This window comes from Triturus cristatus, chromosome 6 (genome assembly GCF_964204655.1).
Source record: "Triturus cristatus chromosome 6, aTriCri1.1, whole genome shotgun sequence".
In the NCBI taxonomy this organism is placed as follows: Eukaryota; Metazoa; Chordata; class Amphibia; order Caudata; family Salamandridae; genus Triturus; species Triturus cristatus.
In genome coordinates this window covers 1,218,232,493-1,218,257,880 of record NC_140589.1, presented here as the reverse complement: position 1 = coordinate 1,218,257,880, position 25,388 = coordinate 1,218,232,493, and the positions used below count along the sequence as shown (strand labels likewise).

The 25,388-nt window shown below is 45.4% G+C and overlaps 1 protein-coding gene across 4 annotated transcripts in view; it reads left to right on the top strand.

Moving 5' to 3' along the window:
• CDK19 (cyclin dependent kinase 19) overlaps positions 1–25,388 on the top strand; it is a 1,761,913-nt gene that overhangs the window by 818,278 nt on the left and 918,247 nt on the right. For all 4 annotated transcript variants that reach the window (XM_085612130.1, XM_085612131.1, XM_085612128.1 and 1 more), the window contains one exon: positions 4,836–4,946. In XM_085612130.1, the coding sequence (XP_085468256.1) occupies positions 4,836–4,946 (111 nt within the window). The remainder of the gene's footprint in view (positions 1–4,835; positions 4,947–25,388) is intronic.

The following is a 25,388-nucleotide window of genomic DNA, read 5'->3' as shown; positions in this document are numbered from 1 at the left end:
GTTCACCACCCTTCCGTTCGGCCTTTCATCCGCCCCTTGGTGTTTCACCAAGGTTCTTCGGCCTGCGATCGAACGCTTGAGGGCGTCCGGCATGCCCCTGATCGTATACCTGGACGACATCCTGATCATGGCCCAATGTCCCCGGGTATTATCGACTCACCTTCAGACGGCGGTCGATCTCCTTTAGGGCCTGGGCTTCATTATCAACGAAGCAAAATCCGTCTTGGTTCCGGCCCAACAGGTTGTGTTCCTGGGATTCGTGATCGACTCGGTGGCATCCACCCTCAGCCTCCCTTCTTGGAAGATGACCAAGATCCGTCACGAGATCAGGAGGTCCCTTGCACAGTCGCGCCTGTCCCTGTGTCAATTGGCCCGCATTGTAGGTCTTCTCTCAGCCTCCATCCAGGTGAATTTTCCCGGTCCTTTGCACTACATCCCCCTGCAACGCCTCAAGGCCCATCACCTTCGCAGGGGCCTCTCGTACTCTCAGAAAGTCATCCTCTCGGCCGAGGCCAGGGAAGAACTCCAGTGGTGGCTTGCCAATATGGAAGCCTGGAATGGGCGAACGATCTTCGGTTACGCGCCCGATTTCATTATCGAGTCCGACGCCAGCAGGTCCAGATGGGGTGCACGGTGTAGAGAGTTTGCTACCAGAGGTGTGTGGTCGCCACAGGAACAGCGGCTCCATATCAACTGTCTGGAGCTGTTGGCGGGCTCCCTCGAGACCAAGTGCTGGACCAAGGACTCAGTCCGTTCTTGCGTCCACCTCAAGATGGACAACATATCAGCGGTGCGTTACATCAACCACCTAGGGGGTACCCGCTCGCGAGCACTCTCCGACCTGGCAGTGAATTTCTGGCAGTATTGCCTAGACCATCACGTTTCCGTCACAGCGGAATATCTCCCAGGTCACTACAACCAGGTGCAGATTTTCATTCCAGGCATTTTCAGGATGTGAGCCTGTGGAAACTACATCCGGGTGTGTTTGCAGACCTCCAGAGCATCTGGGGTCCGTTTTCAGTGGACCTGTTCGCATCCCGCTTGGATTTCCAGCTGCCTCGGTTCTTCAGTTGGCGGCCGGACCCCCTGGCGATGAGCACGAATGCATTTCTCCAGGACTGGAGGGAGGAGGCGGGTTACGCCTTCCCCCCCGTTCGCCATGCTGACGAGGGTTTCAGCCCAGGTGCTTCGCCAGGGGGCAGACATTGTGCTGATATCGCCGATTTGGAGATCTCAAGCTTGGTTTCCAGTTCTTCTGGAACGTTCTTGGGATTTTCCAATCCCACTACCCCGCTTCCCGACTCTTCTCCTCGATCCCGACGGAGTTCCTCATCCGCTCATGGCACAAGGATCCCTTGCCCTGATGGCGTGGCGGATTACAGGGGACGATGGGCGGTCCCGGGCCTTTCGGGAATGGCTGAGAAGTTCATGTCCAAGGCCTGGGCCGATAGTACGGTCAAGCGATACCGCTCCACTTGGAGGCGATGGGTTCGTTGGTGTATGCCCCAGAGTCTCAATCCTGTGGCGGCGGATGTGACTTTGATTCTGAATTTTTTGGCTGCTCTGGCTGACAACGGTTTGGCTTATAGAACCATTAATACCTTTCGGTCAGCCATATCAGCCGGCCACTCCCTGGGGGATGGCTTCACGTTGGGCGAGCACCCTTTGGTTTATCGCCTCCTTCGAGGCATTCGTCTTTCTTTGCCGCCGGAGCCTCGATATTCCCAGCTGTGGGACATCAATCAAGTCCTGAACCTGTTTTTGTCTTGGCAACTGAACCAGTTTCTGTCCCGAAAGGAACTTTCAACTAAACTGGTAATGCTTCTTTGTCTTATATCTTGTAGGCGGGTTTCGGACTTCCGGGCGTTGGATGTCTCAGGCAGGATATTCTCCCCACCTCAATCTCCTATCCCTCCTTTCCGGATTCTCCCAAGCTCTGCGTGGTGTATTGCCTCAAAGCTTATCAAGAAATGTCAGAAGAATTCCGCCCTCCCGGGGAACGACAGTTGCTTATCGCGCTGAAAAAGCCCCACAAGGCAGTCTCCTCCCCCACGATAGCCTGTTAGGTACGGTGGGTGATGCAGGAGGCGGGCATTGATCTCCGGGATTTTGGTGCCCATTCTACCAGAGGGGCCATGGCCTCTAAAGCGTTTACCCTGGGAGCTAGTCTAGAAGACATTCTCAATGCGGCAGATTGGTCTTCGGATTCCACCTTTAAACGGTTTTATTTCAAACCGGTGCTGGATATGGCACATTTGGTGGTGAGCAAGCTTTAAACTAGCATAATCCTCGCCTCCGGTCCTGACATAGAATGACAAATTTCCTAGCTAACGTAACGGAAAGTTTCAATTCTATTAAGGACTCGGAGGTGAGGATTATCCCACCCAGGGTACCAGTTCTGTGTTTACCTTTCCCGCCCTCGTACTGGGGTAAGTAATTGGTCTTATTCTGAATGTTGGGTTTTTATGATGCATCCATTGAATGTGTTTCATGGCCTTCCTCCCCCTGTAGGGTTAGCCAACGCTCTCGCTTACGCTGTGCTTTGCTTCTGCAGGCGATTCTGGCAAACAAGATTTGTGAGGATCTTGGACTGGCTGGCCTACAGCGACAAAAGAGGAGGAATGGAGTGAGACAGAGGACTACATACTCCCAGGAGCCCTGTGATTGGTGCATGGAAGGCAGACTATCTATCCATGGACACTCTATTGTTCTGTGTTATGGTTCCCTATGGTTCATGGGAACAGTGGTTTTTGTTCAACTTTGAAGTGCTGCTAATCATTAAAGTAAAGAAAGATGAGCATAATCCTCGCCTCCAAGTCCTTAATAGAATTTAAACTTTCCGTTACGTTAGCTAGGAAATTTTTCATTCATTCAACATAATCGAAAACATTAATGGATAAGCCCAAAAAGATATAAATATATACAAACACACACTGAGAAAAGCAGTTAAAAAAGATTTGGTTGAGGTATTTCAAACACCAAAACATTCACATAGGGAAAAAATCCTAAGAAATTCATCTAAAAAACACAATAAAATTTCAGATTGCCAAAATACAAAAAAAGACAATTTCGCTATTGATCTCTGTATTCGAGGTGAACTGTAATTTGAACGAGCATCCATCTGCCTCCACCCCCATATTTGTAGTAGATTCCTACCACACATGCTACCGAATGTCTAATTAACTGCTTGTGACAACGCCAGCCATAGGGTTTCAAAAGTTGCTGTTTTGTTTTATTTCACAACATGTGCATTGGCTACTCCTCTACACAGCAGGGCTCACTATATCGCTGTAGGTCAAAATCCTATTTTTTCCTTTTGCCTCGCTATACCCTTCGTATCATTTTATGACCTGCTACAAATGTACAGTGTATGGAGATTTTCGCTTAAATGCAATACATTTTTTTTAAAACTGTAATTCTCACAGGTATGTGTATTTTGAGGCTAAGGGAATATTTAGAAAGTTTCATTTAGTTTCTGAAATGTAATTTAGGACTCTTACATAGTAATGGCAATTAATGTGCCTGTGTTATAGGTAGCAGATTGTGTTGTTAAGGCCACGGTGGCAAATGTTTGGCACAGGAAGCTGTATTTATTTTAGGTCTAGGCGGAACTCACAGAGTTTCACTCTGCGGCGTTCTCCAAAAACTCAGCGAGATTCCGCAGAGTTCTGCGAGCAACGCAGTTGTAGTACGTCGCGCTGCTCATGCTGAGTTTTTGGCCAGGAGCTTATCCTGAGCTGTAAAATGAGCGCGAACTGCACCACACAGTGAGCCAGACGGTGTTGTGTCTTTGTGCTGCTCAAGTAGATTGAGCAGCAGCTTTCACACCGCGAGTGCCAGCTTTCTCAACATGAGCGATAGTGACATGCCCCACCCGCCCACGTTGAGAAACTTAGCCGGGAGGTGATCTAGCCCTTCATTTTCCTAATTGCCAAATTATTTTGGCGAGCAGCACACGGAGAAAAACGTGGCGGTTGGCAGAGTTTTTCCAAATCTTTGTGCTCCAAGCAGCGTGAGGAGTGGACAAAACTCTGTGAACTCCATCAGGTGAGTGGAGTTGACCGCCCACCTCTAATTTATTTACTTAATGTGGGATCTTGCTGTTTTGCCCTGCATTGTCATGATTATCATATGCTGAAATATATTTGTATGCCTTCTAGGGAGATTTGTGGGTTAATATCAACACTGTTTCCATGAAGCAGATTCCAGGTGGCGGCCGGGATCAGGGGGATGAAACATCAATTGCACGTCCTCTGTTTCTGTACCCCCTCTTGTCTTATCCACATAGGATAAGCAAGAGTGATTTATAGTTCCTTTAAAAAAACTCTCTCTCTCCAACCCCTTCTCTCTCACCCTCTCATTACTACTCTCTCTCCTCTTTTTCTCTCTCCCCGTCCAGGACCAAATCAAGCTCTCCTTTGGCCTCCTATTGAATTCACTCTTGTGCCGGTCCATCACTCCACCTCCTGACGCCCCCAAAGCTGTACCCCCTCCCCAAAGCTGTACAGAATTTTCAGAAAGTGTATGTGTTCGTGCATGTCTCTGTGTTTGCTCGTGCTTGTTTGTGTGTCTGTTGTGTGTGTCTTTTAATGTCGCATCCTGGTGCTGGGGGAGAGGATCTTACTTGCACAATGGTTAGTGGGGGAAAACTGTACATTGATTCAAATGGCTTCCAGAGGTAGGTGTAGGAAAGTAGGTTTGTGGAAATCAGTTGACCGTAAACATTGATGTAACCGTATAATGAAGTGTACAGAACGTGCCTCTTGCATTGCCCACATTTTACAAACCATGATTTTATTTATCAGGTTATTTAGCTGTTTGTTCTTTACTTTCAGCTGTTACGAGAACTGAAGCACCCCAACGTGATCGCGTTACAGAAGGTCTTTCTTTCACACAGTGACAGGAAGGTGTGGCTGCTGTTCGATTATGCAGAACATGATTTGTGGGTGAGTTCAATATGTACAGTGTCTTCATGTGTGAGAAAAACTGCAGAACTGCTCTGCCAAAGAATGCTTTATCCAGTTTTCATATTATAAACCTGATATTACATATAATATCAATTAACTGAAAAAAATATCTCGTGCTTGTGGGGACCGTCATTTTATGTTTCAACCACGTTTTATGCGGCTTGGCCAGTCTTTTAGTAAAGTGATGTTCAAATGAATACGTTGGGGAATATGGGGCCCGGCACAGACCACTGACACTGAAATAGTGTGTAAAAGGCCGCTTTTATTGAAACAGGTGCACATCACAATTAAAAGGCCCTTGGCCTAATGCCTTACAAAACTACAACCTCACTATACAAGCTGTTACCTATGTTACGCTACCCCCACCCCTAAGGTTCCCCCACACAACATTTAAAACCTGCAATTCAGTACCACCTACTGTGACCTTTTAGCTTTTGACCTTCGAACTTTGACCTTTGACCGTTACCCTTTACCCTTGGTGTGACCTTTTAACCTTTGCCTTTGAACTTTACCCTTTTACCTTTGACCTTTCAACCTTAACCTTTATGATTATTAACCTGTCACTAACCTAACTTCCTAACGCACCTTAAATATCCTACCTCGTGAACTTGTCTACCCGTTCCCTTTTAGCCTGGATTGCCTCTGTCAATAACGAATAAACTTGGCTAAAACATGCCAACTTGACTGCCAACCGCCACCCAGAAAAAAGGGGGGGTGAACCACCCCCTTTTTCTGCCCCCCAAAAAAGACCAGGGAACCGACAGAGCCTCCGAAAAAGTAACCTGCACCTGACACCAAACGATCCATGAGAAAAAGGAAACCACAAAAAAAACCCTTAGACATACCCACGAGTCATAGATAACGCCAGCCACATGGGCTTCGGGAAAAACATCCGGGCACCATAGACCCTTTCCATAACTTCCTATTGCCTCCATGTGTAAAGTCCCCATACCACGCCCCGCATGGCCAGCACTCAACCCACCCAGCCGTCGCTCAACCACTGGCGTAACTCACCTGTATGGAAATTCCTAACCCCGAACTCCCCAACAACATATCTTAAGAGGGTAGCAGCAACCTCCCCCACAGGCCCCCTTCTCATATACAAGCCCATGTGCAAACAATACGTAGCGGGGCCAAGGAACCCCGAGTCTGCCTCTCTTTCTTGCTGGTCTTCCCATATAAACAATGACTCCTCCAGTATAGAAACAGACACCCCATAGCCTCCAACTGTAGCCGCACCTGAAAAGCAACCATAATATTTCAGAAAACGAAATATCTTAGAACACTTCCCCCCGACCGGTACACATTTTTAACAGCATTACATGCCCATCAACCCAAGACCCCATGTCCGCAATGCCCGACCCCCTTGCCAGACTCCCAAGAACTTGTGTGACTGCAGCTCCACAGCAACACGGAACATTGGACCAATTCGCCCCTTTGCCCCCCCACTGTGACCTGACAAGCCCCAGACCGGTGCCACTTTACTCACAACGAAGAGCTACACGTCCCAGAGCAAACATAAAAGTTAAATACCTCCACCCAGCCACCCTGCCAAGACCTCCCAGATTTGTTGTAGGCATGTAAAATCTGTATGAATGCTGTCCACAGGAGGCTACCCCTAAGCATACTACTTAAACGCACCACTTCATAATGAAAAGGGAAGCCCCCCAAAACCACCCTGAGGCGCGGGAAAAAAAACACAACTATAGGGGTCTCCAGCGCCAAACATGAGTAACTTAATGAATAACCTCTGCACATGAGCCACAGTCTCCGGCGTGAACAAATGGGGGGGTCCCCACTCCTAAAACCCCCACCCCAAAAACCCTGAAAACCACTTGTGTGGCAAATGTAAAGTATCCCTGACCAAAAACGACCCTCGCTGCGGACCACTCTGTTGTCCCACGCACAAGCCACTGTCCCTGTTCAAAAGATGCCAAAGAAACTGTACCAATCTTAATCCTCATTCTGGTCTTATAACTCTCTTGCTCTCTGCAAAGCAGGGCAGCCCCGCAAGCCTTGTAACCGAGTACCTCTTACAGAAACTCACCGAACTGTGAGCCGGAGAAAGCATAAGCGATGTCCGAGTCCTGCCCCGTCGCATGACACGCTGATACCAGGCCCCCAGATTTCGACCTGCGCATACTAACCCCAAAACAATTTTAGCGCCGTACAGGGACCCACTGTCCGCCCGTTTTGTCACGGGCCCCTGAGCCAGGCCCTAGCTGCCCCTAAAAGCTGTCCCGTGCCTTCTGACAGCTCATGGAAAAAAGCATGGTAAATCTATCCCCTTGCTAAGCATACCCCCTTGGCCACAGTATCAAATACAATGCCCATGAGTGGCCACCCGTACTAAGTCCAGCTGCTTTCCTTGTTGCAAAAGTGCTCTGCGTGTGCCCCTGAGCTCCCAGCACTGTCCAACCTCCTCCGCAGTCCGTGGAACCGGGCTTAACCACTCTAATCCCACCTGAACACAGGACCTCCATGGTCACCGACCTCAATGTAAAACCCCAGGAATGACTTTGCCGTGCTAATATGGCTTACTTCCATGCTGTCAACTATTCCCCCGGTTCACCCATACCTCCCAAAGCTGTCAAGCCTCCCCTGGCACCTCGTAACCGGCTTGTCAGCTTTAATCGCCATGAATCAGCCGAGCCTCCATGGCCACAGTATCATTGTTGATGCTCCAGCATGCCAGTGCTGTTCTGGGTCACTCACTTTATAAACTGCCAAGGGTACCCCAATTATCAACACCAACTCCTCCAGCATGTGCTACTGTTGTACTGTCCACCTGTCTGCTGTATTGCCGATGGTAGCACAAAAATGCACTCTGAGCTCCTCAAGCCTGCCCAGCAACCTCTGGCAGCCCTTGGAACCAGTGCTAAATCCGTTCCGGGCCATGTATCCACAAAGTTTTCAATGGTACCGCAAAGGTCAACTCTGCACTCCTCGTGAATATGCTAGTGCCGTACTGGGCGACTTGTCAAACTAACCGCATTTGCTTTATCACCATTAGTAACCAGGCCGCCATGGCCTCAGGCTCCATCTCACGGGCCTGTATTTGACAGCCCCCAACGTGGGTCCAGCTGTATTTGACAGCCCCCAACCAGGGTCCAGCTGTATTTGACAGCCCCCAACCTGGGTCCAGCTGTATTTGACAGCCCCCAACCTGGGTCCAGCTGTCTGCTCTTGTGCCCCAAATCACCAGATCGCCTATGATCCCCTATTGTGTTTTGCTTTATCACTGCCATAACCAGACCTCCGTGGCCACAGGTTAGATCTCCATGTCCTAATATGACAGCTCTAAAACGTGTCCAGCTATCTGTTCCTGTGCTCCCACGTACCCAAAAACCCCTTTATCCCAATCATGGCGGCCGTATCACTATATAAACAACCTCACTGGGCACTGGATCCAACGTAATGGCTCTGACGTCTAAAGTTACCCCTAAGACCCACCTGAACGCCCCAAGATATCCAGGCATCCAGCGGAAACTGGCCACCCCACAGTGATCACTTTTCACCAGTAGCATGTTACCCCAAAAATGCCGTCATCCATGACATTCCAGTTGGAAAAAATTTAGCCACCACAGGCCCCTTCCTCCATTGCACCTTCCAAGCGAGCCACCCCCTGCATAATAACCTTGGACGGAAAGCCACTACTGACCCTTACCTTCTTGAGAGTCCCCGGACCAAGCGTGAGCCGCTTCCCTTGGCCATTAACGTAATTATTGTGGCACTATACCGCCACAATCCAGCATATTAAAAGATCTAAGTTATTAGCAGAATTAAAAGCAGCTCCCATACGCCTGCCTGTGTTGCTATATCCCTGCCGCCATCTACCATAATAATGGTAATAGAAAGTGTACCCCCGGGGCCTGTAAGCCTGCCCAACTACCTACAAAATCCCTGGTGCTTTTCTGGTATAAAGGCATCTGCCAGCACCGCCAGTATCAGCTTTTCTCTTTAATTGCCAGCTTACGCCGTATAACCACAGCTACGGGCCCTTCCTGTAGTGTAAGCCTATAGTCCCCAGCGCAGCACCTTCCTTCCTTCTTACCTTAACCCCATCTTGAACTCTCATGCCAAAGCTACTTCCTCAATTCCACCCGACGCCCCAATTATGCTGCTGCACTTTTACCTGGTGATAGAACCGGTGTCCATGCTGTAGTCCACCCTTTGTCCCCTTTTGTTCACCTCCGGTCGGGTCCTCCACCGCTGTCCTGATGCACTGACCTTTCTGCCCTCTTGCCCGATGCGTGATCCTGGAAAATGTCATGAACAAAGTGGTGAGATCCCCTCCCCTCCCCCAGTGCCTCCTGCAAAATATCTTCACTAAATAATCCCTCATAGTCCAGATCGGGATATTCCATGTGTCTGCCTAGTCCAGATCGGGATATTCCATGTGTCTGCCCCTAAGCGCGGCTGCATTTCCCACCTATCCTTGTGCTCAACTGCACATCCTCATCATACTTTGACCGCATCGACAGGAACCGGAAACCTATCTTTTAAACCTGTGACCCAAAACAGCACACCACTTACCATTTGTGCCATAGCTCCCTCCAAAAGCGTTCCACCATTATCCATAATACCATTGCGCCTACATTGAAAACCGTACCATAACCTTCCAGCCATACCATATCCTACATGTGCTTTCTGTGTCAATTTCCGCCAGGGGGAGTACTGTCCCCCTTGGCCCGGTGCACCGCCGAAGCCGTACGGGGCCTACGTGAGGCAGTGATCTTGTGGTCCCTACCGCATTGATTGCTGTCAGGGGGAGTACTGTCCCCCTTTGACCTGGCGCACCACCGAAGCCGTACGGGGCCTACCTGAGGCAGTGATCTTGTGGTCTATAAACTTCCTGCCGTACCATACCCTAAAAGCTGCTTATGTGAGTCGCTTGCCACCAGAGGGGAGTACCATCCCCCTTTGCCTGGTGCACCGCCGAAGCCGTACGGGGCCTACGTGGGGCAGTGATCTTGTGGTCCAGGTGCACTGCCGAAGCCGTACGGGGCCTACGTGGGGCAGTGTCTTGTGGTCCAGGTGCACCACCAAAGCCGTATGGGGCCTACGTGGGGCAGTGATCTTGTGGTCCAGGTGCACCGCCGAAGCCGTACAGGGCCTACGTGGGGAAGTGATCTTGTGGTCCAGGTGCACCGCCGAAGCCGTACGGAGCCTACATGGGGCAGTGATCTTGTGGTCCAGGTGCACCGCTGAAGCCGTACGGGGCCTACATGGGGCAGTGATCTTGTGGTCCATAACTCTCCCGTCAATTTTCGGCAGGGGGAGTACTGTCCCCCTTGACCTGGTGCACCGCCGAAGCCGTACGGGGCCTACATGGGGCAGTGAGCTTGTGGTTCCCTGACGCTCCAGCGTGCTCGTACTGGGCCCAGCCTTCTCTTCACCACGGGGTAATGGAGCCGTACAGTGCCCTCCCGTGTCGGGAAAGCTGCAGAAATGATCCCGCCGCAAATATATGGTCCGTTATGCTGGTCCCTGCCTATATCCTAATCTGCCATCCCAATGTAACCGGGGCCTGCACCTACCCAACTAACCCTCCAGAAGTGGGGGAAGAAAAGCCACTCCACTCTGTAAAAAAAAAAATGAGCTGACCCCTTTAAAGGATATGAAGTAATGCTCAGAATAATGAGATAAGCGTGACATGCCGACTCCTCACTGTGGTCGCAGTTCTGCCAGCCAAGAAGTTAAAGAAAAAAGAGGGGGGGGCAGAGAACCTTCAGCCCCCCATCTGAAAAGTCCCCGCCTCCGCTTGCTGTAGCTTACCAAGGTTTGATCGTAAAAGGAAGGGAGGGGGAGGGAAGACTCAAGTGTGTAAACACCCGTTCGGCTCTAAGGGGGACCAGCCCCCCTCTGTCGTGTGTTCCAGCCCTGGCCGAGGCAGCTGCCTAGGACCACGCACAGCTGCCCCCAAATACCGCCCTGATCCTAAGACCACAACTTGAAATGAGGCATTGGAGTTTTTCACCCCCTCTAAAAAACCCCGCCTAAAAACTGAAAGATGATGGCAGAATAAACCACCCCCAAATTTTTTTATTTTTTTTAATGTAGCCTCCACACAAAATTTCGGCTAGAGACGTGCCTTTCGAAGCCAAACTCAGGCTGCACCCCTTCTACCCCCGAACGGGAAATCATCCCTCCTCCCCCATACCCTGAGGCCGAAAACACAGACATACTCTCCTAATGAGAGACTGCGACAACATACCCCCATCAGGTTCGCTCTCTGGAGACGGGACCCACATGGTTCTCACCTGCGGTCAAGTACCGCCGAGGGTACACGCAAGCCGTCGCAGCGCCTAGGCTCGCCTTCTATGGAGTTCCTACGTCACAGGCAAGCCGCCCCAGCGATGAGCCTCTCCTCCCTGTGGAGTTCCCAGCCTTCACTAACACTCGAGAAATGCCATGCCGCTCTAAGGGACCCTAAGCATACCGGACAAGCACTACCAACGAAAGGGAGCCGGGACATGAAAGGGAAATGAAAAAAGAGGGGGGGGGGGCCTCGATTGAAAAATGCTGAAACAGCCTAAAATGGTGGATGGAAACCCAAAATGGTGACCTAAATATCCCTTGGGCTATAAAATAGCCCAAACAGCCCAACAAGCCCAAAAAGGGGCGGAGCAGAGGACCGCGCCGCTCCCATTTCCAAAACATCCCGGGGGGCAGACCTCCCTACGCTCGGCTGCCCCCCAAGACCCCCTTGTTGGGAGCAATAAACAACAGATTATCCTCTCACTGTAGGCAAATTGGCCTAATTTGGATACTTCCGACGCGTGGTTAAGTGAAAGGGCAAAAGAGTGCACTCCTTTTCTGTTATTTGTCGCTCACTCCCTGTCAAGCAGCCGCCCCTGATCTGAGTGAGCAGCTCAAACCTTGGCCAGCCTATGGTTTCTTTTACACATTTCAGGGCCTCTAGACGTCTAGTTCGGTTTTGTTGTGGGAGCTCTCATTACTTGTAATATCTTTGTCAAAGGGAGAAGATGCAAAGTGGCAGTTGATTGGCCGGTCAAAGCCAACAAGCGAAAACCAGTTCAACTTTGGAAAGTCATCTATTCTAATGCTGAACTGGTCCAGCTATTTCATATTAATGCAATTTGTTTGCAACTGCAAAATTGTTTTTGGTTGTTAGATTTGGGGCGTAACCAAATTCTTTTCAATAAACCTCTCTGCTAGGTTTTTCTTTGCTTCTATAATAGGATGTGCTTTGGGGTCAATAAATTGCCTGTCACTAAAGTATCATCTTTATATTGATTCTCCAAATTGAAATTGTAATTAGAGGGAGGGTTTAATTTGGAGTTATCAGTTTGGCACAACAGCATTTTACCTGTAGGCTCTTTAAAAGGTCGTATTGGTACACTTATGTGCACACCCTTGCCTTTAACAACAGTTTGATGAAGCAGAGTGAAGAAAGGAGTATGTCAGAACTGGTTTGTGAGCCACGTTACACCCAGGGGTTACGAGGCCTCGGTTCTATTGTATTGTAGTTGCATTTATATGGTGCTTACTGCCCTAAAAAAGTGTTGAAGCACTTTACGCAAAGCAGTATACTGCTCTAAAAACCCAAAGAGAGTGGTTTAATCCAGTGGTTATTTTTGGTTATTGGGAATAGTCTTGTGCTCTCAATTTCGATTTCTTTGTGTACTGTAGAAAATAACACTTACCTTGGGGAAATGTCTTGGGATGTTCACTACTGCACAAGGGCTGTCACAAGCTTGTATGGGAGGGAATAGGTTAAGGGAAAAACAGACTTACTGAAGCAGCTAAAAGGGAAAAGAGACTTACTGAAACAGCTAAAAGAGAGAATCTAAAGAGGAAAGAATAGAGTAAAAGAAACAAAGAAAGGACTATGAAAGGTCCTTTCTCCAAACAAAGCCAACGATGCAGCAATGCCGCATACCAGAAAGGACAGGACGTAGGAAGAGAAGGATTAGAACGTTTCCGAAAAGGGGCAGGAGACACCGCTCCTTGAATGTGACCACGACTGAGTGGAAGATGATGAGGCAGCTGGCCTCCACCAAGAGGAGCCAGCATTCTGCCACGGTTCAGAGGAGTACAGTGGCTGTGCAGGTGCGTGGTGTTGCAGTTAGCGCTCTAGCGTCTGACGCTAGAGCGCGCACGATACTTGTGTTGTGCGTACGCCACGACTGTGGCGTACGCGAGTATATAATAAAGGGGGCGTGCCTTCCGGGGCATTCGCGCCGACGCAAGTACGAGTGTGGTCTCATTCTGTCCGCGCGCGTCCGCTAGGCCCAACTCCGCTAGATTAGCGCGACGCACAACACGTGGATCAGGGAAGCACAAGGGAGAGGGTGGTTGGAGAGAATCACTGAAAAGGGTTCCTACTGCCAGAAAGACTAAGTGTTAAAGGTAGATGTGACTAAGAAAAAATATAAAGGAAAATAAATCTCTCACCAAGTCACTGTTGGATTATCATGCTGTTTTTTTTATCAGCGACATCTTTTTGTTGTTTTTTTTTTTAAGACGAAAAGAATAATTTTAATATGGCCAAATGACTAGCCGAGAATACTGTTCACAGCTAAATCAGGAGAATAATTTCCCAAATATAGCTTCGCCAGGAAACTGGACGTCCACCGGGTAAGCAGAACTGATGACGTTCGCAACAGTAATTAAGAAAAAAGGAAGCCCAGAAATCTAGTGTCTATTTTATTTCCCCTTCGGAAGATAACATAATGCTTACCGTTGCTTACTCCAAGGGATGCTGGAGTGGAGGTCACAGCTATGGGAGAAGCCAGTTGATACCGGCAAAACAACAAAGAAGAGAGAGAGAGACTTTAATTATTAAGATGGATAACAACAAATGCTTAACATAGACCGTGCTTGAGTGTAGAATTTTTCGGGGGACTTATGCTAACTAGGCCTTAGTTAGGCCTCGGTGCCATGTTGTTCAAACTGGTGGTGTCTTCGTGTCACATTCACTGTTTATTATTTCTGCTGCACGTAGTCAGGCAAAGTGATGTTTGGTTATTATCTATTGACACTTCCTTTATAAAATCTCAAATTTGGGGGTGAGGCAGATGGATTTTCCATGATACTAGGGATGCGGACTGATTTCTTACTGATTGTGCTACACATTTGGGACTTAGAATGTTTTTGATTTTGCCTATTATTTTGTATTGCCATTTACTGAGAGCCCTTTATCCATCTGCACATTACAATTTCTGTATGTACCCTTTGAATTATTGTAATAAATCACTGTAAATCTTTCATTCTGCCCTAGACCTCACTAATCGTAGCTGACTGTATTTTGATATGACGATTTGTACCTTATCTTCGTACACATTGCCTGATGAAATTAAGGGTTTAACACCGACCCTAATCCAACCACCCATGTGCTTGTTATTTCAGAGGTTTCGGAGGTTGCTAGAATTTAGGGGTATCTCACCCCCACATTATTTTGGTAGTAGAAGATGGTTAGAGAGATAAGGGAGTGTTTAGAGATTCCCTTTTGCCCAGCCCCTAGCCTATTTGCTGTCTGCATTCCCAAGTCCACTTTGGACCTACTTTGAATTATTTGTTATTGCGAGTATTAGTAGCGTGGATTGAATTTTTAAGATTGAGAATATTCAGAGTTTGTGCTGTTGATGAATTTTGGTTTTTATTGTTAAGAGTATGGTTTCTATTGAGTGATACACTGTTATGCTGCAGGTGAGGTTTTTTGTTACGTGCTATTGATTCTTGGATCAGTCAGTGGTTTCATTACTGTGATTTTGATGTATTTGTCATATTTGTGATCTGCATAAGAGTTTTGATAAGGTAATCTGATTCGTCTTAATCCAAGATCTCAATATATTGTTGAATTGTTGTACTTATCTGCAAATTGGTAGTGTGATTTGCAAAGTGCCATATTCACACGGTTAGGGATCTTTTCTAATAACCGAGTTTTCTTCCAGGGTTTTGTGTGTTTAACTTGGGTCGGTGTTATTTGCTCTCTGGTGCACTCGAGTAAATACAATAATTAGAGATAAAGTGCCGCTGGACCAGAGTCTATTTTGGTGGGAATTGTCTTTGACAAGTGCCACAGAAGTACTTGTCTTGTTTCTATTTATTGCAAGATTATTTTAATCGAACTTGCAGATTTTCTCCTTTCTAGGTTGAGCAGACCAGGTTTATTTGTCTATTTTGTTTTGTATTGTCTTCCAATTCAATGAAAAGCAGCGCTCCAATTGGTTAACTGATGCTAAAAGTCGTGCTAGGGTTGGTGAGACATTACCACAGCTTTTCGCTGTCATTGGTTGGTTGCCACAGTTGTCACACTGTAAATGGTTGACCTTTGGCACAGCCATGCTGGGACTGGAGTTGATTGGGTGTGATTTATATGGAGGATATGGTAAAATGAGTGAGAGTTTTTCTTTGTCTTGTTTCTCTCCATCTCACTCAACTGCTTTCTTTTTTATCAGTTGTTTCATTAACTATTGCAGAAAAAGATTCAAATGAGAGGTAAACTCTTAAAATAATTCTTTGAATTCTAGACCTCCTTCGAACACACACACATGAATAGTTTTCACGGTTGTACCTGACATGGGTGCATCGGGTAAACAGAATACGAGCGACCAGGGACTGATGGGGCTTGCAGTGACAATTATAAATACAAAAGCAAGTGCTGTGCCTGAGAGTGCATTGCCAGTTTTACCTAGCACTAGTAGAGATACTACAGTACCTACTACTATGCATAAAGCAGCTTCTGCCTCTCCTGAACCTACTGAACTTCCCAAAGAGAGTGAGATCAATATTGGGCTCTTACAGATTGGATGTGGAGAAATTTTGCAGGCAACGATTGATTTAGATCAAATAATGTCATACAATGTGAATGAAATGAGATACTTGATCAAAGAAGCAGCAAAGTGTGTGAATGTAGCACATAAAAGCTTGAGGAATTAGCTGATTAATATAAGGTAGATATAAGCAGAACAAAGAATTTGCAGAGAAGCTATAAAATGGATTTGAGTGAAAAAGAAAGAAGAGGGGTTTGGTGAATTTGCAAGCTCACATTAAGGATCTAGTTGAGAAAACTAAGGATTGGAGCTATTTGAAGAAATACAGAGAACAGTGGAAGAAGAAAGTTACTACTGAAACAAAAAATACAGACAGGAAAGATAGCAAAGGTGGTCGGTCATTAGTGATTCGGAACTAGAGACATTAACAGAATTATGTGCATGTACCTTTGAATAGGAATGATCTTTATGCCTATACAGCACATTTATGCCTATACAGGAACCTGACAAGTAGTACATGGAGGTTCACGATTTTGAAAATGCTTCAGATTAATATGGAGATTGTTGTCCCTAATGATTTATGGACAAAGTTCAAGACTGAAGAACCGCTAGATTCCACCCCATACTGCTCCAGCTAAGGTGGTTGCTGAAAAATACAGAATAGTAATGGACAATTTGAAAAAGCAAGAGCCAGAGAAGGAAGGGCACTGGGCAAAGATAATGAGAGTGCAACAAGAGCCAAAAGAGTCAGTGCATGTTCATTATGAAAGGCCAATGCAGATTTATAGCAGTACAGTGGAGTTGAAGAGCCAGAGAAAGAAGAGGTTATTGAATTCATATCAGCTTTCGCTTTCGGTTTGCAGCGAGAGCTTAGTTCCCATATTCAACAGAGTGTGATGTGCAAACCAAGAGTATTGATGAAATCTGGATGTATGGCAAATATTACAGTGCCAGTTTTGGCGCAAAGCAGAAAAAGATTAAGGAGAAATTGATGATTGTGCAGAGAAACTACAGAAATCAGATGAAGGGTTCTGATTCTGATTTTGTGCAACCCTGAAAATTCTGAAATGAATAGGATGCAGGGAATGCAAGGCACAGGAGTGGGAAATCAAATGGTGCAGACTCAAGGGTGTGGCAGAGGAAATGAGAATGTGAGCCATCCTGGAGTGAATGCGAATGAATTTGTTAAAGAAGAGCACTGCTTGTCATTTTTTAGGCAAAATTGAACATTGGAAGCGCAAGTGCAAACAGAATCCAGATCGAATCTAGAATGATTTTTTCCCAGTATTAGACCTGTCAGCCTTACGGTGGTTTACCTGAGGGTTGAGCACAGGTCAATTTAGGGTTTGCTTGTAACAGGACGCTGAGAAGATTTGTGGTTGCTGCTTGAGAAGGGTTTCACCCCCCTCAACCAGTTACCCAATTTCTAACACCCATATACACCAAAACACAAATCAGATGCAGTTTGTTGCCCCAGCCCAACAGACTTCTATGCAGAATGTGAAAATGCAGGGGAAGTTCCATACAAACATATCTATAGCTCCAGTGATGTAGCAGAACACGAGCAACAATATGCAATACAATCCAGGTACAAACAGAATCCATTGCTTCTGAATAATTATTTTCCTCATTTTCATCAGAGACAAATTCACAATGACGGTACCTTGGGGGGAGGAGGACTGCATGGTTGGTGTAGTCCTAGAGGTAGATTAGAGTGGTACATATGTAGATGGTGAGGTGAATGGCCACCCAGTATGATTCTTGATAGATACTGGTGCTACTCTCTCCACAGTTTGTTATGTGGGGGTCCCAAACCTAACCCTTTCAGGAAGAGAGGTCCAATTTGCAGATATTATCAATAAGCAAATTATTAATCAGGTCACAACAGATGTCCTAGTTAAGACAGGGTAAATTGAGAACAGCCCTAAGTTCATTTTATGTGATTCAAGTCCTGTTCAATTGCTTGGCAGAGACCTGCTTTATAAAATGAACTGAGTGATTTACTGCATACCAGATGGTGTTGCAATTGAAACCTAAGTTGAAAATTCAGTTTTTAAAATAAAATCACAAGGCTCAACGGTTGAGCTGTTTCCAGTTTTAAGAAAGATGACCTCCCTCTGGATTTAGGACATACATTCCAAGAGGCGGTATGGGATTTTACAGGAAAATAAATAGGATTGATAAGAAGTGCAAAGACAGGTACAATGCAGGTCGAATCAAATGTTTTGCCCACAATTAGGCAATATAAACTTTCAAAAGAAGCAGAAGAAGGAATGAAGCCCATCATAGAAAAAAATATTCAGCAGGGATTTTTACGGGAGGTGCTTGGTAGTCCTTGCAACTCTGGTACGATGGGCATTAAAAACAAGTGGTAAGTGGAGGATAATGTAGAATCTTTGAAGAATCAACCAAACAATGATCCCATGCTGTCAGGTGGTACCAAATCCTGATATCATATTTTTTTAGATTCTTGCAGATGCAGAATGGTATAAAGTCATTCACTTCTGCCAAGCTTTCTTTTCCATTCTTCTGCATGATTGTAGTCAATGTCTTTTGCATTTTGGTTCCAAAATAAAAGTCTCCGTTTGGTGTTGAATTCTGCAGGGATCTATTAAAAGTCCTGATTTTTTTAGTGAGGTTTAGTTGGTGTCGAATCCCACAGGGGTATACAGAAAGTCCCTATATGTTTAGTCAGATCCTAAAGAAAAATTTGGTACGTTTGCAGCTACCCTGTAACTCAGTCTTGGTTCAATATATTGATGATCGTTTAGTGGCATCAAGGACAAAAGAAGATTGTAAGCTAGCTATAGTTGTGCTTTTGAATCATATTGCTGACAATTGTCACAATTTCTCTCCTACAAAAATGCAGTACTGTAAAAGAGAAGTGATATATTCTGGTCTTCACATTGAGAAGGAGGCAAGGAAAGTCTCAAAAGAACGTGTTTCTGCAGTCCCGAAGACGAATCCTCCAACCACACAGAGGGAAATGAAGATGTTCCTGGGAGTAGTTTGCTACTGGTGTCAGCGGATTCCTAACATTTCCCTGACTGCAAAGCCTTTAATAAGGCTGACTCACAATGTTATCAAGGATACAATTCCATTTGATGATAATTGGATGAAGGCCTTCTGAGAATTAAGAGGACATTTATGTAGGTCACCTGCCCTCAGTATGCCTGGTTGAGAGAAGAATGTTTTCTTTTTGTATCATGAGAATTTATTTCGTACTCAAAAACATGGAGTGGTGAGCCTGGTTGCTTATTTTTCCGCTGTGTTGTATCCAGTAGCTGTAGCTCTTCCATGTTGTCTGAAGGCGATTGCAAGTGTTTGCCTAGTAATTGAAGAACGTGAAGGAATTGTCATGGGACATTTACTCATTGTATTTGTCCCACATTCAGTTGAGATTTTGTGAACACGCACCAGAACTCGGCACCTAACAGTCGGCTTATAAGGTATGAGCTGGCAATATTACTGGCTGAAAACATTTTGATCAAGAGGTGACATTATCTAACACCTGCAATGCTGTTGCCTATTTCAGACAGCAATGAAAATGTTGATGATGATGAGGATACAGACCATGATAGGATTGAGGTGACAGAATTGTGTACCAAGACAAACTATTAAAGATGTTCCTATTTAAATGGCTGACCTAGTTAGTAAGAGACCAACAAGGAGCATTAAAAGCTTCTTCTGCAGTTTGTTCCATTTCTGAAATCATTGAAACATCATACCTATCTAATGTATTTTCAGGGCAAGTGGCAGAGTTAATTGCTTTAGCAAGGGTGTGCTGCCTTGCAAATAAATTGTACATGAGAATTTACACATGCAGGTAGTATGGATTTAGAGTGGTATACAATTTTAGGCAACTACGGTCACAAAGGAGTTTTATGGCACCCTCTTGTACTCCCATCTGGATTGGTTCCTATATTCTTGATCTCTTAAAAGCAATACAACAACCTAGAGAGATTGCAGTGATCAAATGCATAGCTCATAAAGATGAAGATGACATAGTCACCATGGGTAACAACTATGCTGACAAAGTACTGTGCCTTGAAAATGCAACTATGAAATGGAATGAGCAGATTACAGTGCAGGGATATGAACAAGGTATGTGCGTCAATGAGTCTTAAGTGGGCTGATGCTTTTTCTCTCGTTCTGGTGAGCATTAAAAGCACTCCAGATAAAAAGACTGGTCTCTCCCCCCATAAGGTGTTAATGAGAAGAGCCATGAGGATTGCTTATATCCATTCAGCAACACTTTTTTCAATAACTGATGGTATAGTATTAGAACACTGCAAAGATCTTGCTGATGTGGTGAAATCAGTCTTTCATCAGGTGAATTTAGCAACAGCACCAACAAAAGAAATCCAATGCCGGCCACTGTAGCCGGGATACTGGATCCTGGTTAGGAAGCTTGTCCACAAAGGCTGCCTCAAGCCCAAATGGAAAGGACCAGATCAAGTCATGCTTGTGACCAACATCACACAAGAAGAGAAAAGACAGCAGATGAAGAGGTAGTGACAACAAAAAATATTATATTTGTATTGTGGATCCAGAGGTGTGAGAAATTGGTGAGAGTGAAAATTAAAATTCTGGTAATGGTACCAGTTAGTAAACAGTTTCAGTTTGAGAATCAGAGTGAAGAACTGTTGCAAAGTCACGAGCAGCAGCAAGAAACCGTCTCTGATCCAGTTCATGAAAAACTTCAGGAGAGAATTTGAGTCTCAAGAACCCCCAAGGAATAGAAACAATACGCAGTGAGTCCAGATGCTGATCACAGTACAAGCCCAACTGTGAGTGAAGAAGACTCATCAGTAGTCACAAGTGAAGCAACAAGAGTTGAGATGGTACATCAAGTCGACAAGGTGCCTAAGGCAGTGAAGAGAATTTGTAAGAAAAGACATTAGGGGAAACGAAAGATCCGAGTAAATTGAATTTAGCTCAGAGAATAGTAATACTGAATCAAGTGTTGCCAAAAGATCAACAAGAAATACAATCCACTATACAACGTACACTTTACCTGAACTGGCATATCTGGCCTCTGTGTCTGAAGAATAAGAAGAGCCAGACACAGAAGTCTGCAGGCCAATAAACTGTTGCCAATTCCTCTTTGAAGAAGAACCACCTTGAAGTTTGTAAATCCTGACAGTCATGAAATTGTAAAATTACAATTTTGAACTTCACAAAGCTTCCAAATGAAGAAATAGTCTTGAGTTTATGAACTGAGCAAATGAACTGGTGAAATAAGAGGAACTTTTGAAGTCTTGTTTTAGTTTTAAAAAGAAAGAAAAAGAGATTTATCATTGTTTTGAAAGAAAAAGAAAAAGTTACCTGAAGGCAGATTTTTGATTCCTGAATTGTATTTTAATTTTAATTTTTGGTCTCAGTTGAAATGGTATACAGCAGATGCTGTAAAATTATTAGCATGATTTTATTAACAGTGATTTTAATCGTTTTTATTGGCTTAGTGAGATATGAAATTTCTCCGGCTGGGAAAGCTTCCCCACAGTTTGATTTGAATATAGTACATAATGAATTTAGCTATAACACACTGACACATAGGGAAAGATTAATTAGTAGTTTCAAGGATAATGTTTATGCACATTTGTTGTGAGAATAAGTTGGCAATTATAGGAGTTTTGAACTGCTTGGTGTGTACTTTTCTTCCTTATTCTGCAGGTGAAAGTGCTACCTAGTACCAACTGATGATTTAATATAGTCTTTTTGCGATGTATTTGTTAGCATATTTAATAATCAGGAGTTTCAATCGCCATATATGCTGGATTAGAACTTTTCCTTGGAAGACATTCCTGTTTCTGGAGAACCTGGGAATTTAGCACCCTATGATAAGTATTTGAAAATAGTTGCACATGAACCATAAAAGGATTAATGGGGAGTACTTGTGCAGTCTAAGTAAAGAAGAGAATATGATTATTTAAGAATACAATGCGAGAAAAGTGAATGTTTTGAGAGACTGAAAGCATGAGAGGAAAATTAAAGAACAGATTGGGGCTCAGAAGGAATTTAGGATTTTAAATTTGCATCCAAGATTGAGACTGGAGCATGAGCGAAAGGGTGAATTGTGGATGGTGCGTCATGAACCTACAGAAGTTAGGTCAATAGAGTTTGTGGGTAAAAGTGAGTGTGAAAGAAGTTATGTTGTTAGTGGTAATTTTCTGGTTGGTGAAGAACCAATTACTAAGGGAAGTTTACTATGTGTGTGGTAAAACTGCTTATTTCAACCTATCACGTAATTGGATGTGTACTTGTTATCTTACTTTGGTTTTCCTGAGATTTTACCATGTGAATCAGATGAGTGATGCTGCTGGTTTGAAGAGAGTGAGACGTGTTTTGGGGGAAACCGTGCTAGATATATTAAGGGCTATGACTCGATCTGTTGGTATGGCTATGAATAATGCGAAAATTAGGGGGCTATCTAAGTTTGTCAATTAGCTTGCTTCTCACACTGCTGGAACATTAACGCAAATAACTAACGAGGTAATTGCTATGCATGCAATGATTATGCAAAACCTCCTAGCACTAGATATCCTTCTAGCGAAGGAAGGCGGTGCTTGCTAGGTTTTGGAAGATAGAGAATGCTGCATCTTCATATTGAATACAATTAAGCTTATAGGGGCATATGTGGCTAATATAACTATCATTTCCTGTAAAGTCCAAACTTTTTGAGATCACGGTTTGTGGGAATCAGTACGTTCCTGGGTGAGTGAGAGTGGAAAGGATTTTAGTAAAATTGCTGAGGGGTTTGATAGTTTAGGAGGAGACATATTTAGGACTATATATATTTACCTGTGATTATTGTGTTAATTTAAATTTAAAATTGCATTTACATGGTGATTACTACCCCTGATGAGACGTTAAAGCACCTTACAGCGTGTAAAAAAGTGGGTTTCGGTTGCAGTAACCCCACCCACTTTTTGCCTAACACTTGATGCACTTTGACATGATGTGCCAGTCAGGTTCCCAGGGCCTGTGTTCTTTCCCAAACCTGTACCTTTATACCCAAAATTGGCACATCTATGACCACAGATAAGCCCCTTGTAAAAGGTACCATGGGTACCAGGGGCACTGTGACCAGGGAAGGCTTCTAAGTGCTGCAGCACTTATTGTGCCACCCTTAGAGGCCCAGCACCGTCACACCCACACACTGCCATTGCAGGCTGCATGTTTTAGTGCAGAGAAAAGTGAAGAGTTGATAAAGAGTATACGGTCTGGGAGTCGGTCATTACAAACTCACAGCTCTATTATGGCTTTACTTAAACCTGAGACGTTTGGTAGTAAACTTCTCAGCACATTAAACCCACACTGATGCCATTGTGGGACTTAATGTAAAATGCACTCAAAGGGCATCTTAGAGATGCCCCATGAAAAACGACCAGCCCTGGTATGGTTCCTGAATGGCTGCCCTTCATTTGCCAACATCAGACAGGTATTTAGACCACTGGGTAGAGGGCCTCCACTCTCTCTGTCCAGAAACAAAGCCCATCCTGAGCAGTGGTGTTAAGCCTGCTCCCCCACTATGGGCTGGGTCCACGAAGGGGAGCATTTGTAAGCAGTTCTGACCCCCCACTTTGGGCGGGGCAATCAGTGGGAAAACCTAGTTAGGAGGAGAGGTGTGCCCACCTTGGCCAACCCCATCCCTCAGGTAGGGGAGGTGAAGTGAAGCACACATCTCAGGCTCCTCTATCTTGAAGATGAGGAGACCCAGCCAATTAGAGAGAGGCTCATGTCCTCCTCCCACTGGAGGGTGGCATAATAGGGGGTGTCTTCACCCCAAGGGAGGGAGGGACCTATTAGTCCCAACCTGCACACCCCTGCAATGCCCCTAAATTTAGTATTTGCGGAGACCCTGGACCTTGCCTTTATAGATTCCTGCAACCAATGAAGAAGGACGAAAGAAGTCGCACAGCAGAGGAGACTTTGTAGAAGAACTGACTTTTCCCAGCCCTACCAGCCCGTCTGCAGTTTCCGGAGATCCTGCGCCAAAAGTCGACTTTTTCCTGCAGCCAGTGACCTCCAGAACCTCTGGGAGGACTACCTGCCTTCAACAAAGACTGGATCTCCTGCGACCAGCAGCTCTGTTCCAAAGAAACTCCAAAGAAACTCCAAAGAAAGACTTTGGGCCAGATGTATCAAGAATTGCTTTTTCGATTCTATAATAGCGAATTTTACTGATTCGCTATTACAGAATCGCAAAATGCAATGTATATAGGTTTCGCTGAAATATTTGCGATTCCTACATATTCCTTATTTGCGACTAACAAATTGCGAGTCGCAAATAAGGAATGGCTTCCTATTCATTCCTATGGGCCTAATGGCCCATAGGAATGAATGAGCATTGCATGCGCAATTTGCGAGAACCCAATAGGTAGTCACAAATTGCGCATGCAATTTCAAGGGTGCCAGATGGACACCCTGTTGCACCCCTGAAATATGCATGTGTGCACATGTGGTGCACATACATGCCCTTAGGCAGTAGCTGCTCCTGGAGGGAGTGCTGCGGGCGGTGGGGCGGGGAGGGGGAGGGGCAGGGTGGGGGGAGTAGTAAACTCCGGCATACGGCTGAACGGAGGCAAGCACAGGAATAAATAAATAAAACTAATTACATTGCGCACGCTGCATCGCCATTTGGCGTGCGCAGTGTAATTCATTTTATTTATTTATTTATTTATGTACTTACCTCCGTTCAGCCGTATGCCGGAGTTTACTACTCCCCCGCACCACCGCCCTGCAGCACTCCCTCTAGGAGCTGCTACTGCCTAAGGGCATGTATGTACGCCACATGGCACCTTGAAAAATGGCAAAAAGTGAATTTTTCATGGAATTCGCATATTACCACCAACTTGAAGTTGGTGGTAATTTGCGATTCCTTAAAGCCAGGTCGCAAATATTTTTTGCTTCCTTCACTTCATTTAAGCAATCTCAAATTGCAATTCCTTAAATGCATTAGCAAAATAAGGAATCGCAAATTTTGCAATTCCTAATTTTGTGAAGGCCTTTTGGGAGGATACATCCCAAAAGGCTTTTTCCTGTTCGCAAACAGGCCGATTCTGCGAATCGGCCCATTTGAGAACGAGAAAAACCCTTGATACATCTGGCCCTTTGAGCCTGCTGAGGACGAAGAAACTAGATGTCTGGAACTGTGGGAAACGTGTAATATTTTACTTGGCATAAGCGACAGCCATTTTGGCTGTGGTGTCCATTTAAGTTTCCTTCGTAATTCTTTCGTCTTTTCACTCTGCTTGTGCTATCTATTTTAGTTGACTTCCTGACTCAGCTAAAAGCAATGTACGTGCTGAGGGTTTGTAGCTGCCAGAGCACCTGGTCTCAGATGTTAACTGTCAACCATTTACTGCTGCCATAAGCACTCCTGCTCCCCCTCCCACTTTGCTGACCACGTAGTTATTCATCTGCCCTTGTTTGCCGATAATTATTTCTAAAACGTGTTCTCCCTATTTCTGTTCACATGCTTACACTGCAGAAAACCTGTACAAAAGACCTGTGTTCTGTGAATTCTGTGTCCTGCCTCTGGCAGCACTTTAGAGTGCTGTGTGGATGTGGTCCCGCTCATGAGTGATTAATACATTTGATATTTACTTCCAACTCCAGTGCGGCTCTCTATTTTGTTGGTCTTTGAACCCGTGGACAAAAGGGTGACCCTGCA